The sequence below is a fragment of the Tinamus guttatus genome, unplaced genomic scaffold (genome assembly GCF_059628265.1).
Source record: "Tinamus guttatus ecotype Peru unplaced genomic scaffold, ASM5962826v1 Tinamus_guttatus_pri_ptg000115l, whole genome shotgun sequence".
In the NCBI taxonomy this organism is placed as follows: domain Eukaryota; kingdom Metazoa; phylum Chordata; class Aves; order Tinamiformes; family Tinamidae; genus Tinamus; species Tinamus guttatus.
In genome coordinates this window covers 9,997,682-10,016,265 of record NW_028288649.1, presented here as the reverse complement: position 1 = coordinate 10,016,265, position 18,584 = coordinate 9,997,682, and the positions used below count along the sequence as shown (strand labels likewise).

The window sequence follows — 18,584 nt, the reverse complement described above, 5'->3', positions numbered from 1 at the left end:
AATTTCCTTCCTATTCTCAGAAGTTCTCATGGTTGAAGAGGCTTTCAGCACATTCTCCTTCTAAAGGATTTGGTGTTCTCCCTCCTTCCAGTGCACCATGAGGTCTTCAGTGTTGTAAGAGCTTTCACTGCAGTTGTCAACACCCTTACCTGGCCAGTGAGACATACATTACAGTATTTGTAACTCATGTCTACTGTCATGAAACAGCCCAGGTACCTTCTCTAGAAGTGTGTGTGCACACACACGTACATTATTTCCTCCTCCCACTCTGCCCTGTCCCTCATTTTCACTCCTCCTCCCCTTTCCACCTGCCTCCCCCCCCCAAAAAAAAAAAAAATCTAAGTGAAGCTCTAGTGTTTTTTTTAAAGGTCTTTTCATTTCATGGTTGTCGCAAAATTTAAATTTCCAGAAGTTCTTTATAAAGATCAGGCTATTTTCATCTGAACAAGCCAGCCAAGATGTTGTTGAATTTATGCTTATTGAAGTCTTTGTCTCAGAGCCCTTAAAACACAGCATGATGCTTTTGGCTCACTTTTTGCCAAATGGCAATCTGAAGTGTAACAGCAGTGCTGTTAGCCCCTGGTGTCTCAACTGTGTGTTGAGAAGTATGGTGTGAGCCACTTAGGGGCTGCCAGAGTCATGGTAATCTGACTTCCCTGGAAAGCTGGAGTTATTTTTCCTATTTGTAATGATTTTTTGCTGACTCAAAACTAAGAAGTGTATTTCTGTCTTTAAACACTGCTTAGATTACTTTCTTCTGCCTGTACTAGGCTTAAAAAGTACTCCTTCCTCCTCCACTCTGTCCATGCTTGGCATTTAGGACAGGTCACGGAAGAGAACGCATGCTGAAATGTGACCACAGCATGCAGGTACAACAGATGCAAGCCCATCTGCAGACCTCATAGATTCAGGTTTACCTTAATGAGCTGTTTGACAGAAGTGAAACATTCTCTTGGGTAAGTTTTGGAAGAGTATTTTCTTTCTTACTAGTGGGAGCATGCTCTAAGTCATGATGTCTGCATGAAACCTAACTAGAAGGTGAAATACTTATCTGCTACAGAGACTAAATGGAAAGCTGCTAAGAGGAACCAAGTTTAGGTCTCTACTTACATGTTAAAATGAAGGACATGAGAACTATTTTGAAAAAGAATGTTAAGGACTTTTGGAATTCTTAAAATGTACGATCGTTAAAATTCAAGCCGTATAATGCCCACTGAAGGTAAAAGTCTGTCATGAATGAGGTTAAGCAGCTAAGAAATTGATAATTCTGTGAGATATTGGAGACCTCCTTAAGGTCTTGTAGGGCAACCTTTTTCACATGCTTCATCTGAAAACTGGGCGAGGAGCTCTCTGTTTCTCACTAGTTCCCATCATAAAAAGCTTGAACAGATTATACTTTTTGTCCCTCCCTCTGTGTTGATTGTCCTGAAGAGTGAGAAACTCCTATCTCCACTGTCAAGTGAAAGGGAAAACCACGATACGACAGCATACAAAGAGCCATGGTACCAATCTGAGCAAGTCTCTTGCTCCAACACAGAAGCAGTTTGCATGCCTGCCACTTCATTTTATCTTTTGAGGTAACATATTTCTGTGTAAAGACTTAAGTCTCCATGTTCTCTGTGACTGGCAAAGAATAATATATATATATATATATATATAACATATATATAAATTGGCAATTTATGAAGTACAGTCCAGGAAACTTTCACAACAAATGAAAATGCCTACAACCAAGCTTTGAAAAATAGCTTTAGTGAATAAATGGCCCATGAGACTACATGACCAATAGAGCCTTGTCCACGTTCTCGTCTTAGTCTCTGATAAACAACAGACACACTGTCGCACAAGTCAGTATGGTGTTTCTCCTTTCAACTGAGTAAGTAACCAAGCTTTACCTTGTAATATTGGCACCTGCAAAATGACGATGTGCATGTGAACTTGTATGCTACAACTGAAGGAAAACTTCTTATCTACTAGCAGTGAGAAGACTTGTCAGTTGGGGATGGGGGGAGGGAGCTGCAGAGCCCATAATGGCTACTATTTCAAGCGACACATGCCCCACACCAACTAAACGTGGTTAGGAACTGTGTTTGGGCTGCATTTCTTTTTCAGTCCATTCTCTTTCCTTCCCCTCAGCCCATCCTCCCTCAATGCCGCCTGCCTCGATCCGCCCCCGCGTTTCCCTTCCGCTCCCTGGGAAGGCAGGCGAGGGCGGCGGGGGCCCGGGCGCCCCTCTGCGCCCCCCTGCACGGGGCTCCCCCTGCGCCCGCCCGGCTGCCCGCGGCGGGGGCTGCCGCTGCCGGGAGGGCTCCGCGGGCGCGGGGCTCCGCGCCGGAGACAACGCGGCCGCATCGCCATCCCCATCGCCATCCCTGTCCTCATCCCCATCGCCTTCCCGCTCCGCACCGCCCTGTCTGCCCCTCCCACGCGCCCCCCTCCCTCCGTCCTCCCTCTCTCTTCCCCCAGGCGCCCTCTGCACTTTTTTCTCCAACCGTCCTTGTAGGCAAACTTTGATGGGGAACCTCGCACCACGCTGGAAAAATGCCGGTTATGAAAGGATTACTGGCACCCCAAAATACCTTCCTGGATACAATCGCTACCCGCTTTGACGGCACACGTGAGTCGGGGGCTGCGGGGGGAAGGGGAGGGGGCGTCGGCACCGGCCGCTCAATGAAAGGGAATCCTGCGAGTACCGGGATAACTGTAAATGGAGCGGGAGATTCCTGCCTTTCCCCTCCCTCTTCAGGGGGTTTCTTTTGCACCAGAATCTGCCAAAGAGGAAGTGGAGGCGAGGCGGCTTCCAGGCTCCCCGCTCTGCTGCCGCTCTCGTCTGCAGCTTTGCAGGTGGGGACCGTGCTGGGTCCCTTCCCCTCGCGGCCCCGCGCTGGCGCCCGGCACCGGGACAGGCAGGGACGGTACCGGGGAGCCCGGACCCGAGCCGGGATGGCGGCAGCAAAGTTGTGTGCGGGGCTGGGGCTTCCCCATGCCCGTCCGCTGCAGCTCGGCGGGCAGCCCCGGGGCGCTGGAGAGACTGCGGGGGAAGGGCGGGCTTCGGGGCTGAACGGGGCTCTGCAAGCTGGGCTGGGGGGTTGTTTTGCTTTCTCCTTTTCTTCCGCCAAACCTTTCACCTCTCGGAAACCTTAGCCAAGTCAATCAAGCCTTGCAAGGGCCGGCGGTCGTGGTCAGGGCTGTTGAGCGAGGCGCCATGGAGAGGTCCCGCTGCTGCAGGACCATGGACAGGTCCCGCGGGGCCTCGGCGCGCGGCTTGGTGCTGCTGTGCGAGGCTGAGGGCTCCTTTCAGCTGCTGGTCTCGGGAGCTGCCTGTATTTTACTCACGAGAGTGAAGAGGAGTTCGGGGCCCCAGTGAGATACATTCACTTTAACTCCCCTCCTCACCACTTCCCTTTCCCCAGACAGAACAAAATCCCGCAGAGATCCAAAGTGGAGGACAAAGCACCTCACCTTGGAATTGCTGCCAGTTGTTTCTTGACTGAAAACACTATAGTTTGTCTGGCATGAATGTTAGATACTTCCTGATCATCCATCTGTTGGCATTGTATGCATGTTTCAGAATTAGCATGTGATTAAGGCAACTGAACTTTTACAACTTACTGATGCATTAATTAAATGTCAAAAAAAGTGATAATCTCTGAGGTCAATTGCAGAGAAAGAGAGAACTACATGATAACTCTTCTGCTAGTCCAAAGATAGGCACCTAGTGACGATTCAGGGCTGTATTTAATTGGTCCTTGATTACAAAGCAATCTCTCTTAAGACTACTTAGATGTACCTGTAAATTCCTTCTATCAGAGCATACACTACTGAGTCCCTTCCCTTCCAATCCCCACCTTTGCTATAAAGTGCACAGGTATTATTTACTGTATAAGAAAGTGTACAGCTCTAATGGGAGTTTTGTTACTGATACTGCCACTTGCCAGAAAAAGCAGTACTTCCCTGCTGTGTGCACAGGACCCTGGCAGTGTTCTCATTTCAAAGCATTAAACACACAGTTTGCAAGCTATCTGCACAAGCATTTCACAAATTACATGTTGCTCTTTAAAGGTCCAATTTCACAAGCAACATTAGTAATGATATGCAGGTTTCCAATAAATAAACACTAGAGAAATACCTAATCCTTATATATTCAGTGACACCAACAAACAAGTGTGGTAGAAAGCTCATTGCTTTCTGACTTATAGGACGACATGTTGTAACTTTCTTTAAGCAATAATTCTACTAATACTTGTAAGTTCAACTACATATCTTCCCTTAAGTACATCCAAAATACTGAACATTATATTTTAGGTTTTGCATTTTAGAGAGAGTTTCACCATTTGGCTTAAATGTTACCATTTAGAGGTATCACTGCATAGCTTTTGGCTTTTGAAATGTTCCCAGAAGTTCACAAAGAAAGTCATTTTATGGGCTACTACATCTGTTGGAGCTTTCTTTTATGTAGCATGGTACTATTGTATGGAAAATCAAAAACATGTGACTCTCAATTTTCAGAATTTCATAAGATGATTCGGGGGTTTTTAGAGTTTTTCTTAAAACAGATTATGCATTTCAAGCATATATTAGCTCAATTCAAATCTGCAGAGATAAGTCCTGTTTTCTTGCTCTGCTTTGAAAAGAAATAAAATTTTCTTTTAAAATTAATTTTAAATGTAAGAGTATTGATGTTTAACTTATGAGAATTCTTGTTCCAATAAAGATGCACAGTTTTGCAAAGTATTAATATATAGCACCAAAAAAAAAAACATTAAACAAAATTTTTGCTCTTTTAAACTATCCAAGGGGTATTTCTGAGAATGTTCAGATGGATAAAGTTAGGAATGAGTGATATCCCTGTAGGAATCAGTCGCATGTAGAATCAGTCCCATGTCAGTTTTATAGGGTATACAAGCTGTGGAAGGAATATAAACTGAAATATGGTAATAAACCAGTGTATTTGTTTTAAGAAATACTTTGACCTCATACACATCTTAGAGTCAAATACAATTTTGTGGTATTTGCACCTTTTTTATTATTTTCTGTTCTATGGTTAACAAAACTCCTTTCATTTTAAGCCCCTGGGAAGGATATATTATGTTGTCATCAGTGATAGACTAATCCACCGATGCATCTTTAATCCAGAAGAGGGATAATTCTAATTCTGGGCAACAGTGCAAGTAAGGATTGCAGATAATATTAGAAAATACACTTTGATTTGCATAGAACTTTCCAAAATTCATTCATATGATTGTTGCAATAGTGAAAATCAAAAAAAAAAAATGTATTTCTAATTAGTAATTGTGAATCCAGTTATAGAAATGTTGCAAATAACAAAAATGTTTAGATAATATAGAGCCTGGCAATTACTTTAATTACTTGGAGTTCTCATAGTAGACATGTATGTGTAATATATGTATCACTATTCTTTCCATTTCAAAACAGTGGATATATGTTAAACAAAGAGAAATAGATTTACACTCTGATAACTCTCAGATGTGCAGGATGTCCCAGACCACTCTGGGAAAGTTCCCACTACCTGTCTTGTGTACATGGAATAAAAGCATTAAGAATCTCTCTACAGATTTCCATGTGAGAGCTCTCAGTTCCACCTATGTGCTACTACACCTTCATGTGATTACAACCCTGCACTGTCTTTTCGGTACCTGGCACAATAGTTTTAGCCAGTATTTTCTTAAACTACAGTTATTTTATTTCTCCTCTATAAAAATGCATCAAGTAATTCAAAAACTTTTTTCTCACTCTGTCTGTGAGGTACTTGTGAATATTGCTCTCTCAGGAAAAAAAAAGTAAACAGGTGGGCAAACACATTTGAAAACTTTTTTTATTTTTCATTTCTTTTCAGATTTTAAGGTCAAAATATTATTTTCTAATTGAAAATATTTTAAATAAACCCTGGATTAAATCGCCAAATGTAACGAAAGTAAATGTGAGAAGTCATTTAGTTATCTGTTTTTAATGGAACACTCTCACTCTTTTGGTTCTCTAGTTTAGAATAGGAAAAATGTCCAGGAATGACTACATGATAGGAAAATGTAGTCCTCTTCCAAGGTCCAAGTTTTCTTTCTAAAAATAGAAAAATCCACACCAGAAGTGGCTGTTTTTGCTAATTTATAGTACTTTCTGATGGAGCAAAATCTAACTGCAAATGGTCTCATTAATTTGTCTCCAAAAGGAATCATTATGCAGCTGAAGAAATGACAGCTGAGGATCTGTAATTATCTCTCATGTTTATCAAATATGATCAATTTCCAGATTAAGTGTACACTTCCACATCCTTATTAACAATCTTGCATGATGGGTCTAATCTAAGATCAAGCTGGGTTCTTTCCTTCTTGCTCACTGTCAGTGGTAATAATTCCCTGTTTGTAGAACAGCTTCTGCTTCCAGCCTTTTTTCCTTCCAATTATAAATTGAAGTACTTATATGTAGCCTGTTTGTTATTGGTGAACTTGTCAAGTATTAATGGAAGGAATTTTGCACATAGGCAGGAATTTTCATAGCTGTCTGAGAGTTTTATTTTGTGGAGGTGGGGGGTGTTTTTTCCTTACTAACCCCATGAATCCTTTTATACTAGTTGCTTTAGTTACTCCTAAGGGGTTATCAAAAAATTCCTGATGTGAATATACAGATTTCAAGCATGTTGTATGTCCTGTTAATGTGCTTCCTTTGCCTCCCAGTTTGAAAAGTGTTGTCTCTAGCCAGCACTTGAGACAGATCTGAAAGCCTTTGTACAGATTGATCTTCTCAGTTTGCAGGGCCAGATATCTTGCATTTCTGTGCTTTGTTTTCAGATTTTCTTGTTTATTTGTTTTTTAATCTCGTAAGCAAACTAGCAAAGCCTGCCAGGCTAACTTTCTGCTACTCTGTTACCAGACTGCATGTCTTGCTCAGATGGAATCCTATCATCTCTAGACTAGTCAATGTGTAGCTTAATCATAAGATAATAATCATAAGAACATTAAAGGCAACAAAACACTGTCTACTGGTGATACTTACAGCACTCCTTCTGCCTAGACACAAGGAACTGAAGCAGTGGTAGACATAAGGAAAGCAACAGTTACGCTTTCCAAGAGGAAGGTGTTATTTATCTAGCGTACAGTTCAGACAAAGGCTGTGATCAAATAGGGGAGAAGGATTCACAAAGCACTGACGTTTAGATCAACTATGAAGAGACTTCCTAATAGGAACAAAAAATGCAATGGTCTGTCAAACTCTTCTTCAGAAGACGTGAAGGGGTGCATGCACTGAGGGTGTTCTAGTTCTTTTCCACTGAAGTTAGTTGACCCAGAGGCAAATCTCCAGAGATAAATATTTACTTGCTCTTCTATTATGCAAACTCATATTCCCTCTTGCTTCTATCCTTGGATAAGGAGATAATGCTTTGTTTGTGCTTTGAGCTGAGCAAAAGTCAGACTATTGTATTTATTGACAATATATTTTTTCCAGTGTCAAGTCCACAGTTCATTTAAAACAAAGCAAACACTTTCCCTTCTGTACTTGCCATGGCTTGTGTAAGACGTGGCTTGTGTTGCAGCATATTGTAGCTCTGATGCTTTTTTTAAAAAAAGGGTTGGGGTAAGAGTAAACGATTTTGAATATAAACAAGAGATCAGATGTTGGAATCCAATCTCCTTTGTGCTGCTTCTCTTCACTGAAAATCACAGAGAGACTAGATTAAATGGCCCCTAGAAAAATGCCTCCCTATTATTTCTTCACAGAGTCAGGGGTGAACAATCTCGTGAACAATCTCCTTATCGAAGATTGTTTATTTGGCTGATCTCTACTTTCAGCATGTATAGCTTTTGATCCTAATTTGAGCTGGAAATAGATCTGGAAGCTCCAGAACCAAAGAATTTTAGAGGCATATTCAGGCAATATTGTTAAATTAATTCTTCTGTTCTTAGTATTGAATCTGTTCAAAGAGATGAGAGTGTGCAGGTGCCATTTTTAAAATCTACTCATTTTTCAGGATAGAATTGTTCCTTAAATTTCATAACGTTTGTCTGTCATTAGTGTATTTTTTAATTCATGGAACCTATTATTGCTGGAAAAAAATAGAATCTGACTTCAAATACACTATCCTTTTTTTGTTCTACTTAGAAGAGAAAGCATTAAATGCATCACTTCTAAGTCTAAGGTGACAGATTAATGCTTATAAAATAAAATTGGGCTGGCAATTTACACTATTATTCTAGAAGTAAGCTCTGCATTTGAATTCACTATGAGCATTTGAAAATTAAGAGTGGACAAGTCATTTAGTAAGTGCTTTTTTTAGCAGTCTAAGACAAGGTCTTCAGTATTGTCTTGAGATGGGATTTTATATGTTATCCTAAGAAATCTGGCACTGTTTTGTTCTAATCACTGCACTGTGTGTTTGAAGTGGCATATATCTGAATGTATGTATTTGCCATGAATTACAGAACAAACTCCTTATAGGAATTATGAATCTTCAATGATTATCATGATTACCATCATTCCCACAGCAGCTACACTGAGGAAGAGAAAAGACTATACTTACAAATGTCTGATACCGTTTTCCTCTTCGATTATGTAAAAAAGCAGGGACTACAAAAACATTTATTTAAAAAGCACAAAAGTAGATTTAGTTTATTGTTGCATTTATACACTTACCATCTATTTTATCATATTTTTATTCTGTCTACGCACGTAGGAATTTTACAGATGTTCTCAGATTTTTTTTTTTTTCTGGATATGAAGCTAATGTGCTCAGAGTATTGTTTGGAGTAGTAATAGAAATGTGACAAAAATACTGTCTTAAATAACTTTTGAAGAGTCAATAATTGGGTTATAGTTTCATGAGAAAGTTACCATGGATCAGGGAAGGTGTATGAGTTTACAGAGCATTAACTGCTACTATTTTACACATGTTCATATTCTGCTGCAATGTTTTTTTGAAAGAAAAGTAAGGAATCTTGCATATGTTACATATATGCATATATGTTACATATATGCATATGCACATATAGGCCATAATTGGGCTTTGGCCTGAAAAGATGAACACAAGGACTTTCTACAGCAGTCCAGCATTTTCACAGGCTAGTTTACCTTACCATAATATGGCCAGGTCACCAAAACAACCTGAAGGAACAAACTACTAAAGTAGTTTTGTTTCCTGCCCATTCAATCCGAAAAATAAAAAATGTTAGAGAAAAATGATAAGAAGGATGGATAAGGAAACAAAGAAACCATTTTCAAGCTACAAGATGGAAAAAGCTTTCATCAGCAGAAAATCTTTTGGAGTTTCTCTTTCAAAATGCTTCTGACTTTCTCTGCTTTCCGTAACATAATTCAAAAGCTTTATAACATTTTTTTTAATACTAGCATACTCAGCACTGAATTTAACATTGAATATCTTCTGACAATCCATGAAACCCTAAGCTTAGCTGTCAATCACTTCAAGTTTTTTTGCAAGCAATTGCAATTATGTAGAAACACTTTGCATTCCTTGTAGATCCTAGGGGACAGCTTTTCTTAAAACAAGCCCTGTATTTGTCTTATGACATTTCAGTGTTTTGGGAATGATTGGAACAGTTACTAGTGGCATTTCCTTTTCTCTTTTTCTCTCTCGTCCCCACCCTCTCTCCCCCATCTCCCCAGTGGTCTATTCTATGGTAAGTGGCAGCTTAAGACTATACCTAGAAGTTTCTTATTCTGTGTAAGACACATAGGTTGAGTCAACTGTCCCTGAGTCTTCAGGAGCTTTTCCCAAAATAACACATTTCAGGAGTTCATGGTATACTTAACTATTTACCATTAATATTCCTCATCAGATGAAATAAAAATGTCCACAACTCTGCTGTATTTTATCCTTAACAAAAGTAAGAAACTGTGTTTTTTGTTTGTTTGTTTTGTGCAGATGAAAAATATCTGAAAGGGACATGTTCATTCTATCTAAGGAAGAAAGGAAACAAGCAGTAATGAGATTAGATAGCCCAGGGACCTGTTTTAGGAGACTTTTGAAATGCTTGCTGGAGGGAGAGTTGGACAGAATGCAAGAGGGAGCTGGTTCTCTGCATTTGTCCATCTTTGAGAAACTTAGGAAAAGTATCGAAAATATGAGTTAACAACTGGCATCACCAGTCAGATTCTTTCACAGTTTCACAGAAGAAATATTAACTGGCAATGTGCAAAGTCTTCTTCCTTTTTTTTTTTTTTTTTTTTTTCCCTGTGAATTCCGATATCATATAATAACAGAATCACAGAACGGCTGAGATTGGAAGGGACCTCTAGAGATCATCTAGTCCAATCCCTCTGCTCAAACAGGGAAGAGACCTTTGGAGAAAACCTAGTCCACACTCCGTGCACAATCATGTTCACTTAGAGCACATTGTACAGGATCTCATCCAGGTGGATTTTCAGCACCTCCAGGGAAAGAGACTCCACAACCAACCTGGGCAACCTGTTCCAGATATATCCCACAGAGATCACTGAAGTTTTATCTTCATAAGTCGTATAACAGACAACTTAAAGCAGAAAACAGTAGTCAGTCATTCAGGAAATGTGAATTAATATACCCACCATGGCAGAACATGAAATGCCAGGAAATGTATCACTTCAGAATTCACAATATTTGAAGAACAGTTAAAACAGATTTACTCATATATTCAACAATTAGGAAGAAAAACAAATTGAAAATTTGTCATCACATTTTTTTTTCTGTTTCCCCCCCCCCTTTTTTTTTGAGGGAGGGAAAGAAAAAAGAGAGGAAGGAAAGGAGAGGGGGTGGAAAAGAGAGAGACAGATATGTGTAACAAATAAACAAATGCAGATACATCTATGCATTGAATAGGCCTTCCTTGTCTGTGAAGAAGAAAGAGTCAGAATTAAAAAAAAACTTATGACACAGCATTTAACTGTTTTTGACAGTTAATAATTCCTTTTAATTTTACCGTTAAGCAAAATTAATGTAAAAGTTTTATTTTTACATTAAAGAAGATAAATTTCAGTATTTTGATTGTTTTCAGGTGATGTAATAAATTTTGAGGTATTATTATACAAGATTGTATCTGTACCCTCTAATACAGAATATAATTTCCAACACATCAGAACTACATTGGATTTTTTTTTTTTCTTAGATGTTAGTTATGACTGCTAGGAGTCTAGGTTCCAGCTCTTAGGACTTCTAAAGGCTGAAGGTTGCCAGTCTTATTATTTTGCTTCCCTGTTGAGATGAACCTATAAAAATAGAGACAGATTTATCTGGACATCATGAACCTGAAACTCATTATTACTGTTTTTTTGTGTGCCCTTTTCTTTTTGTCCTCCATATCCCTTGACAACTTGTTACAGTATGTGACTAGACATACTTTCTTATTTTGTGTATATGAAAGAAAATTCCAACCTGATCATTTTGTCATTTACTTGGTTTTTATAAATACAAAATAACTAGTCTTGATTTCTCTCCTTCTTTAAGTGTCAGGTGTCTAGTGTGATCAGAAAAGTATTTGCATAAACTGTGCCCTTTTTTTCATTCTGGAATTAACAATGATGATAAATGTAATAGGAGTACTGCCCTCTTTCCTTTTGAACATATGAACTAAGAATGAGAGATGATGGGATAGTCGTTCCATTTACTAAACCATGGATTACTTAGTTATTGAGTTGAAAGACCTTGAGACTAGCTGATTTGCTTGCAGTTTGGATTGTCATTTTTTCTTTTCCTCTTCAAGAATGGTAGGAAGAATCAGATACTTGGTGAAACCTGAAGTTATAGAACGATGTGCTAGGCGTGTCAGTCAATAAAAGTTCCAGGTGGGAAAAATGCAGTCAGTAAATGCTAATGTGAGAGGCTAAACTATGCTTTAAACAAAAATAAGGAAAGTTAATAGGATCACTGATGTTCAAAGGAAAACATATAGGTCCCAATTGTTTATCTCTGTGTTGCAGTAACGTGGCAACATGGGAGGAGAAAGAGTGACAGAATAGTACCGCTGGGCTCTCTGCTTTGAGGGCTGCTCAAAGTCTTACCCTAAATTAGTGTCTGTGGCTCCAAATCATGTTGCCCTTAACAGCCCTCTGTAAACCAAGGCTTGAGCTTTTTCTGCATTCAAAATAGAAAGCAGCGTGCATTAGACATAGACATGCTTAACTAACTTTTTTTTTTTTTTTTTTTTTAAACAAGCGGATCTTGTTTAAAACAAGCGTCCAGATTTTCAGAATTCATTAGGAGAATTTGACTCTGCTGATATTGTCTCGCATGCAGCACAGGGTAAGCTAAGTACTTTCAGATCTGCACTCTGCATCTCTTGTGAACAAAATATTGACTGGAATAGGCAGACAGTAGCATTCACAACATCTTATAGCAATTCCCTCAAGGAAACATCCCAGTAGACTTGTCTACTTCGCATGACCTATGTGACACCTTTGCAGCACAATGTGAGGCAAAATATGGTAGGCTGAACTTTTCCACACTTTCAAGTGGGGCTGTGCTGAAGGTGGTGCTGGTAAACATTTTCCTCCAGATTTTCTGTGGGTAGGTTGCACTTGGGTGTAGGGTTGCATACAAATATTTGGTTAGCTTTGAAATCCTTATAAGAGGCTGAATAACTTGTTCTGTTTTTCTCCCCTCTATTCTCACCTGCAAGTTCCATATCAATTATAGATAGTAAATAATTTACTAACTCATTTTTGGATGTGATACCAGTAGCCGTGTCCCATGATTTTTGTAGAAGACAGGCTACTTTCTTTAAAATGTATTAAAAACTTTGAGGAAAAACTAGAATATAAGTAACTTTAAATAAAAAAACAGAAAAGGGGTTTTATAGATTTTTCCTTACAGTTTGAACTGGAGATACATTGATTTGCACAAGGAAGGAGGTCCTCTTATGTGGTAAAGTCATCTTAGCTAAGAAAAGAAAGAATGCACCAGCAGCTAAGAAGCTGTGATTCCTTATTCAGATTTTTGACTGAGCAGTGGGTAAGAATCTGGAATGAACTAAATGGAAATAATGCCATTGGAAGCTTGACTTTTGTGCACAATACGGCTAAAGTAAATGTTACTGTGAATGACTGTACACACTAGAGGATTAAATGTGTGTAGTCTTCTCTCCTCTCAGAGTTAGTTATCTGAGCTCCTCCTCTAGCTCTCTAGCACACAGGCCAGCATATCTTCTTGTAGAATATTTAACCACTAGAAACAATAAAATAAGTCTTTAGTTGTATTGTTGCTTCTAGTTGAAGGATGTGGGGGGAAACACAAGGGATGAAAGCAAATAAGTCAGGTAGGTGACAGTGAGAATTGACCATTTTCTTTGCTAATTTTTTGTAAAGGACTATTGAAAGGGTATATGAGGAACCAATGTGTGTGTATGTCTTGGCTTTTGTTTGTTTGCTTATTTTCTGTTGTTTGTTTTGTTTAACTGGCTTCAGTTTTTTCTGGATAGCACTTATTTCTTCATAAATGTACACTCTATACGTCTGAAACTAATATTAAATTTTCCTTCCTCCAACCTATGATAAGAAATTCCAGCCCTAGTAACTATTCCATTTTTTTTTATATATAATGGTGTATGGAAGCCAGTGTACGTTAAATGCTGATGAAGATATATTTTAAACCTATGCATGAATTGTTCCACTATTACTAATTTTTTGACGCCGTATCAGCCTGTCTATCTAATCTCACCTGAAATATCATCAGTTACTGAAATCAGTATTTTATGTGAGAGTGAGCATGATCATAAGACAAGAAAAATATTTTCTTCAGTGAAGAGAGGGGAGAAAGAAAAAAACAGCTGTTATAAACATCATTAAAGTAAGGTGCAAAGTATAGGTAAGATGTCCAACTAGAAATCTCACCAGTGAATAGTACAAATGGTGTCTTTTCCAGGAAAGCAAGGAATAGATTCTGCAAATTATTAGGCACCTAAATATAATGTCTGGCACCGTGTTCATTCTTTCACCTTTTACATTTATTCTGGTTTTCAAAACACAATTTTCTCTGCTAAGAGTTCTCCTAAGACAGAGTCCTCCTTTTGAAAGGCAGAAAGATGAAGCCAAGAAAGCCTGACAACAAAAGTATTGTATGACCCATACCATAATGGAGAGACCTTAATAAGCTAAGTTTGGGGAGTTGAATGAAATAATTACAAGTAAAACTAAGAGGTTATGATTAATTGGAGGAATTACGGTAAGTTTTATCCCCACTCTGATGTAACTGATGTGGCATTTTCCGTGAACTCTCATTGGAAAAAAATAAGTTTAGAGGGTTACATTTAAAGGTTATAAGACACTTTCTGCTGCCTTTGAAGACTCTGTTCTATTTTGAACTGTCTTTTAAAGGTATTTGAGAAAGAAGAAACCCTTATATATAAATCATGAGCATGAAGGTGTTGCTCTGGATGTCTTAAGCTTTCTGATGCTCAGAAGTGACAAAATTTATTCCTCGTATCAAATTAAAATATACATAGTAATACACACAGTAATTATTTTAATGAAAATATTTTTCAAAACTAGCTGATAATAATTAATTTTATAATGATATTTCTTAGCTTGATAGTTGCTGTATGTCCAGCTATTAATCTTTAACATATCACTGCACAGAGCACAGTGATTCTATTTCTTCTGTTTTAATACCTAATATATTGTATGAGGTTGTATAGCTCTTTAGTGTTTCGAGGGTTCATTAACTACATTTAATTTTGAAATTCTAGACAGAGTTTGTAAATGGTAGGATAAACTAAATGTAAGAATGGATAGTATATTCTTGAAATCACTGGCCTGATTGTTTGTAGTTTTTCAGGCTTTGGAAGTATGGTTTCTGGCAGTAATAACATTGAAGAGAGTTTTCTTAGAGTTTGACTGTGAACAACTGAATCAATCCAGTTTAGCAGACCTTGCAAGCATTTCCTTCAACATTTCCTTCAGTCAATGCCACCTTGAGCCATGTGACATGGAGCTTCTCCTGCACTGAAGTTACGAAGCATGAAATGCTTTCCAGCCACACTTAGTCCAGCTGCGTGACATGCTGTCTTGCTGCAGGGAAGGACCAATGCTCTCTCTTGTCCCTGAACCTGTGCACCAGATCAGCATGTGCTTAGCAGATCACATCACAGGGACCTGATAGGGAAGAGGCTAGAATACCTTTCTGTGTGAGATTTGGGCCTACGTGCTGACATTGTGAAGCAGGCGCCATTTAAGTAAGATTAGCACATAAAATTTGACAGATGTGAACCTTTGTTCATTTAAAAAGGGGCTGTTGTAAAATTCAGAGTGTGCCTTCTATTTCAAGAAGCATTGTAAGGCATGTTTCTTGCTCTGCACTGACCTGTCTGTCTGGCACACCATGCTTCTGCCACACTCCCTGTGCAGGACAGTGCCTCCACAGTAGTTCTGCTGTGGGTCTGTGTGACCCTAAAAAAAGGCTGGGACCTGAACAAGAGGCAGGAGCTTAAGATCCTGGGTTGAGCACGTGGTCTGTATATTCCAATATCCTCTCTCTTTCTGGGGTTGATAGGGAAAACCTAGGGGAAGGGTATAAGAAATGGTACATCTTCAGAGTGATTTTGATGTGGGGGACTTGTCCAGCTCTTGACTGTGTGTTGTTCAAGAGGTCCCCACACTGCAGTTTGCACTTCACCCACTGTATCTAATGGCCACTAAGGGAATTGGCCTCCATGGTTTGATGGATCTAATCTTTTTTTGAAGCTATTTCCACAGTTGATCTATGTAATGTCTAGCAGCAATGTGTTCCACCATGTGATTATGCATTATTTGAAAATGGGATTTCATGATTGTTTTAAAACTTCTCTTACTTTGAGTTTTATGTTAGACAGAGTGTAGCCACAACCTGACTTCCACCATATGAAGCCAAGTGTGTTGAAGTGAAAAAAAGAATTTTCCGCCCCCTAACAAGTGCTCTAACCATTAGGAAGCCCCCTCTGCTTCAAATGTAAAATCATCTGGATCTAGAGTGAAAGAGACAACCTTCTTTCCACTTGAAACCCTATTCCATTCCCTGTGCAGTTGTGGCAAGGCAATATCGAACTTCTAGTGCCAGAATTCATATCTCATAATTTTCATTTTTGTGAGAAATGAGAAATGACAACACAATGCACAGTTTTATCCCAGGTATTTACCCTAAACATAGCTATGACTTCCTTTGGTATAGTTGCCTATTCTTTATAGTGATGACTTACCTCAGCCTTTGGTTGCTTAATGAAAGAACCCTTCCTTCCATGCTAGAAAAAGTGCAGAGGTCAGCAAGTATTGATCCAAAATAAGCAGTTGTACCAGGAAAGCTGTCCTCTGTATTGTCAAAAAAGTAAAGTCATCCTCAGAATTAAAACAAACTTCACCTATACAAATTCTACTTCTCTGCAATTACTGCAATCCCATGCTAAGGGATATCTTTGTTATTGTTGTCAAATCTCTGAGGTCTCCTGGCTGAATTTGAACTTGCACTTATCAAACAAGCAATGTTATAACAAGGAAAAAAAAAAAAGTGGTTCTAAACTTCACTCTTTAATTATCTGAAATTTTGGATCAGTTTTACAGTTTTAGCAGATTTCAGGCTAACAAGTATCTTTCAGAAGACTTTTGAATTTTGTTATTCAAGAAAGAGCACAACAATCAAAATAGCTTCAAGACTTCTTGCAGCATCTAAAAAGTTCCGTTACTTGGGTAGAGTGATGAAAGATTTGGTATTTGTAACAGAAGAGAAATAAAAGAGAGAAAAATGGGGGAGATATTACCACAGGAATAAACAGCTACTAGAAAAAAATATGAGACTTCCGCAACCAAAACCCACCCTTACAGCATAAATGCTGCAGTCATGCAGTCTTGATATGAAAAGGATGTATTTCACACCATTACTTATTTTGTGAGACTTTATATGAATGACTTTTTTATATATGATAAGCATGTTTCTATGCTTATTCTGTACTTTCAAAATTATGTGTGTCATAGATATCTTAACAGGAGCATGCTAGCAGAAAATGTTTCAGGTTAAATTTTAGTGATGACAAACCTGAAGGAACAAAGCACATGTCTAGCTGATCTAGGTCTCAGGAACTCATCCTATATTAGAAATAGAAAGTAGCTTTATTTTTCTAATCTTGGAATGCTGTTAATCATGGAATTTCAAAGAACAGGAGAAGGTTTTTTTGGCAGTAAGGGATTTGTAACAACCTACACTATGAAGAAACAGCATATTTATTATGAGGAATCCTTCTTTTGATTGCAGTACATATTTTCCCTAACATTAATGCTCGGTCAGCAAGACAAAATCTTTCTTCATGTAAATGTTGCAGTTAATGTCCAAGGGAAAAAATGTTCCTATAAAAAAGTAGTTTCTACTTTCCAAAAAGTAGAAGAATGCAACAATCAGAATAAAAGCAAAATAAAATGATATAAATGTGTAAATAATTAAATAAAAAGAATGAAAGGAAGCTAGAGAGGAAGACAAATAAATAAGCTTAAGAATAAATGAAATGTGTCAATAATTTTATTTTCCACATTTTTGTCACTGAAACATGTTTTTTGTTTCATAGCTTAAGTATTGCTATGATAGGTTCTAGCACACTGTGAAACATCAGGAGCAAAGGAGGACAAAAACAGTGGCTTTTACTGACATTGACTCAATATTCTGAGGTACAGTTGAATTTGTTTTTAGTCTATAAAAAACATTATTACTGTTGTAATGGGTCCTGGTCTGTCTTTCTGAAATAACCAAGAACAGCTCCTCTTAATGTGTTAACCACCTGTGTGTACTTTTTCCCCTCTTAAAAGATTATGCTATACACTCCTTTTTTCTAAGAGTAGGGACTTGAGGCCGCTGCTGAGTATGTCTCAAGGCAGTTCCTGTTCAGGTCAGCTGGGAAATTCTTTTTCCTAATTATGACAGAGTTGTTCCTGTCCCAGAGTGTGGGAAGGTTCACTTTCTCACCTGTTTGAAGCATACACTCTAGGTGACCCTGCGTGTGCAGGGAGGTTGGACTAGATGACCTCTAGAGGTCCCTTCCAACCTTAAGCATTCTATGATTCTATGATTCTATGTTTTCCTCTCCATGTCGTTTACACTTTTGGTTGTTGTTTTTTGGTTGCTGTTTTTTAAACATTGCTTTACTGAAAACATAAATGAGAAGAAAAAAAAAAAAAAAACCAAGAGTTGATTATTTGAGTAACTGTTTGGGTTGAAAATACAAGTTTTGTCTGCTTGTTTTCATGTGTTTTTTAACCACATAAACTCCTACGGCAACTGTGTAAGTATTGAAACTTATTTCTATAAACAAAACGCTTATTTCATGCATGTCTCATGGGAATTATAATGTTAACTGGAATTTTTCTCTGTAGAAGGAATAAAAAGTCATTAATGAGAAATGTGAACTTTCAGATGCTAGCCTGGAATTTATCACTTTGAATAGGCAGTGATTCCAACATTTAAAAATTAAGAATCGAATGCGTAAATCTTGCTCTCACATATGTGAAAGGGGAAATGAATAATTTAATGTGCCAAAGAACAAATGAAGTCTTGTTTCATCTTGCCATAGAACGTCTGTACAAATTCACTGAAACCCGAAAGTTTAGCTGGCACTGAGGATTCATGAAAATTT

General features: G+C 38.3%; 1 protein-coding gene across 2 annotated transcripts in view; it reads left to right on the top strand.

Moving 5' to 3' along the window:
• The first annotated feature begins 2,494 nt into the window (after positions 1 to 2,494).
• KCNH8 (potassium voltage-gated channel subfamily H member 8) overlaps positions 2,495 to 18,584 on the top strand; it is a 167,623-nt gene continuing 151,533 nt past the window's right edge. For both annotated transcript variants that reach the window (XM_010223299.2, XM_088521180.1), the window contains exon 1: positions 2,495 to 2,617. In XM_010223299.2, the coding sequence (XP_010221601.1) occupies positions 2,542 to 2,617 (76 nt within the window). In that variant the 5' untranslated portion in view covers positions 2,495 to 2,541. The remainder of the gene's footprint in view (positions 2,618 to 18,584) is intronic.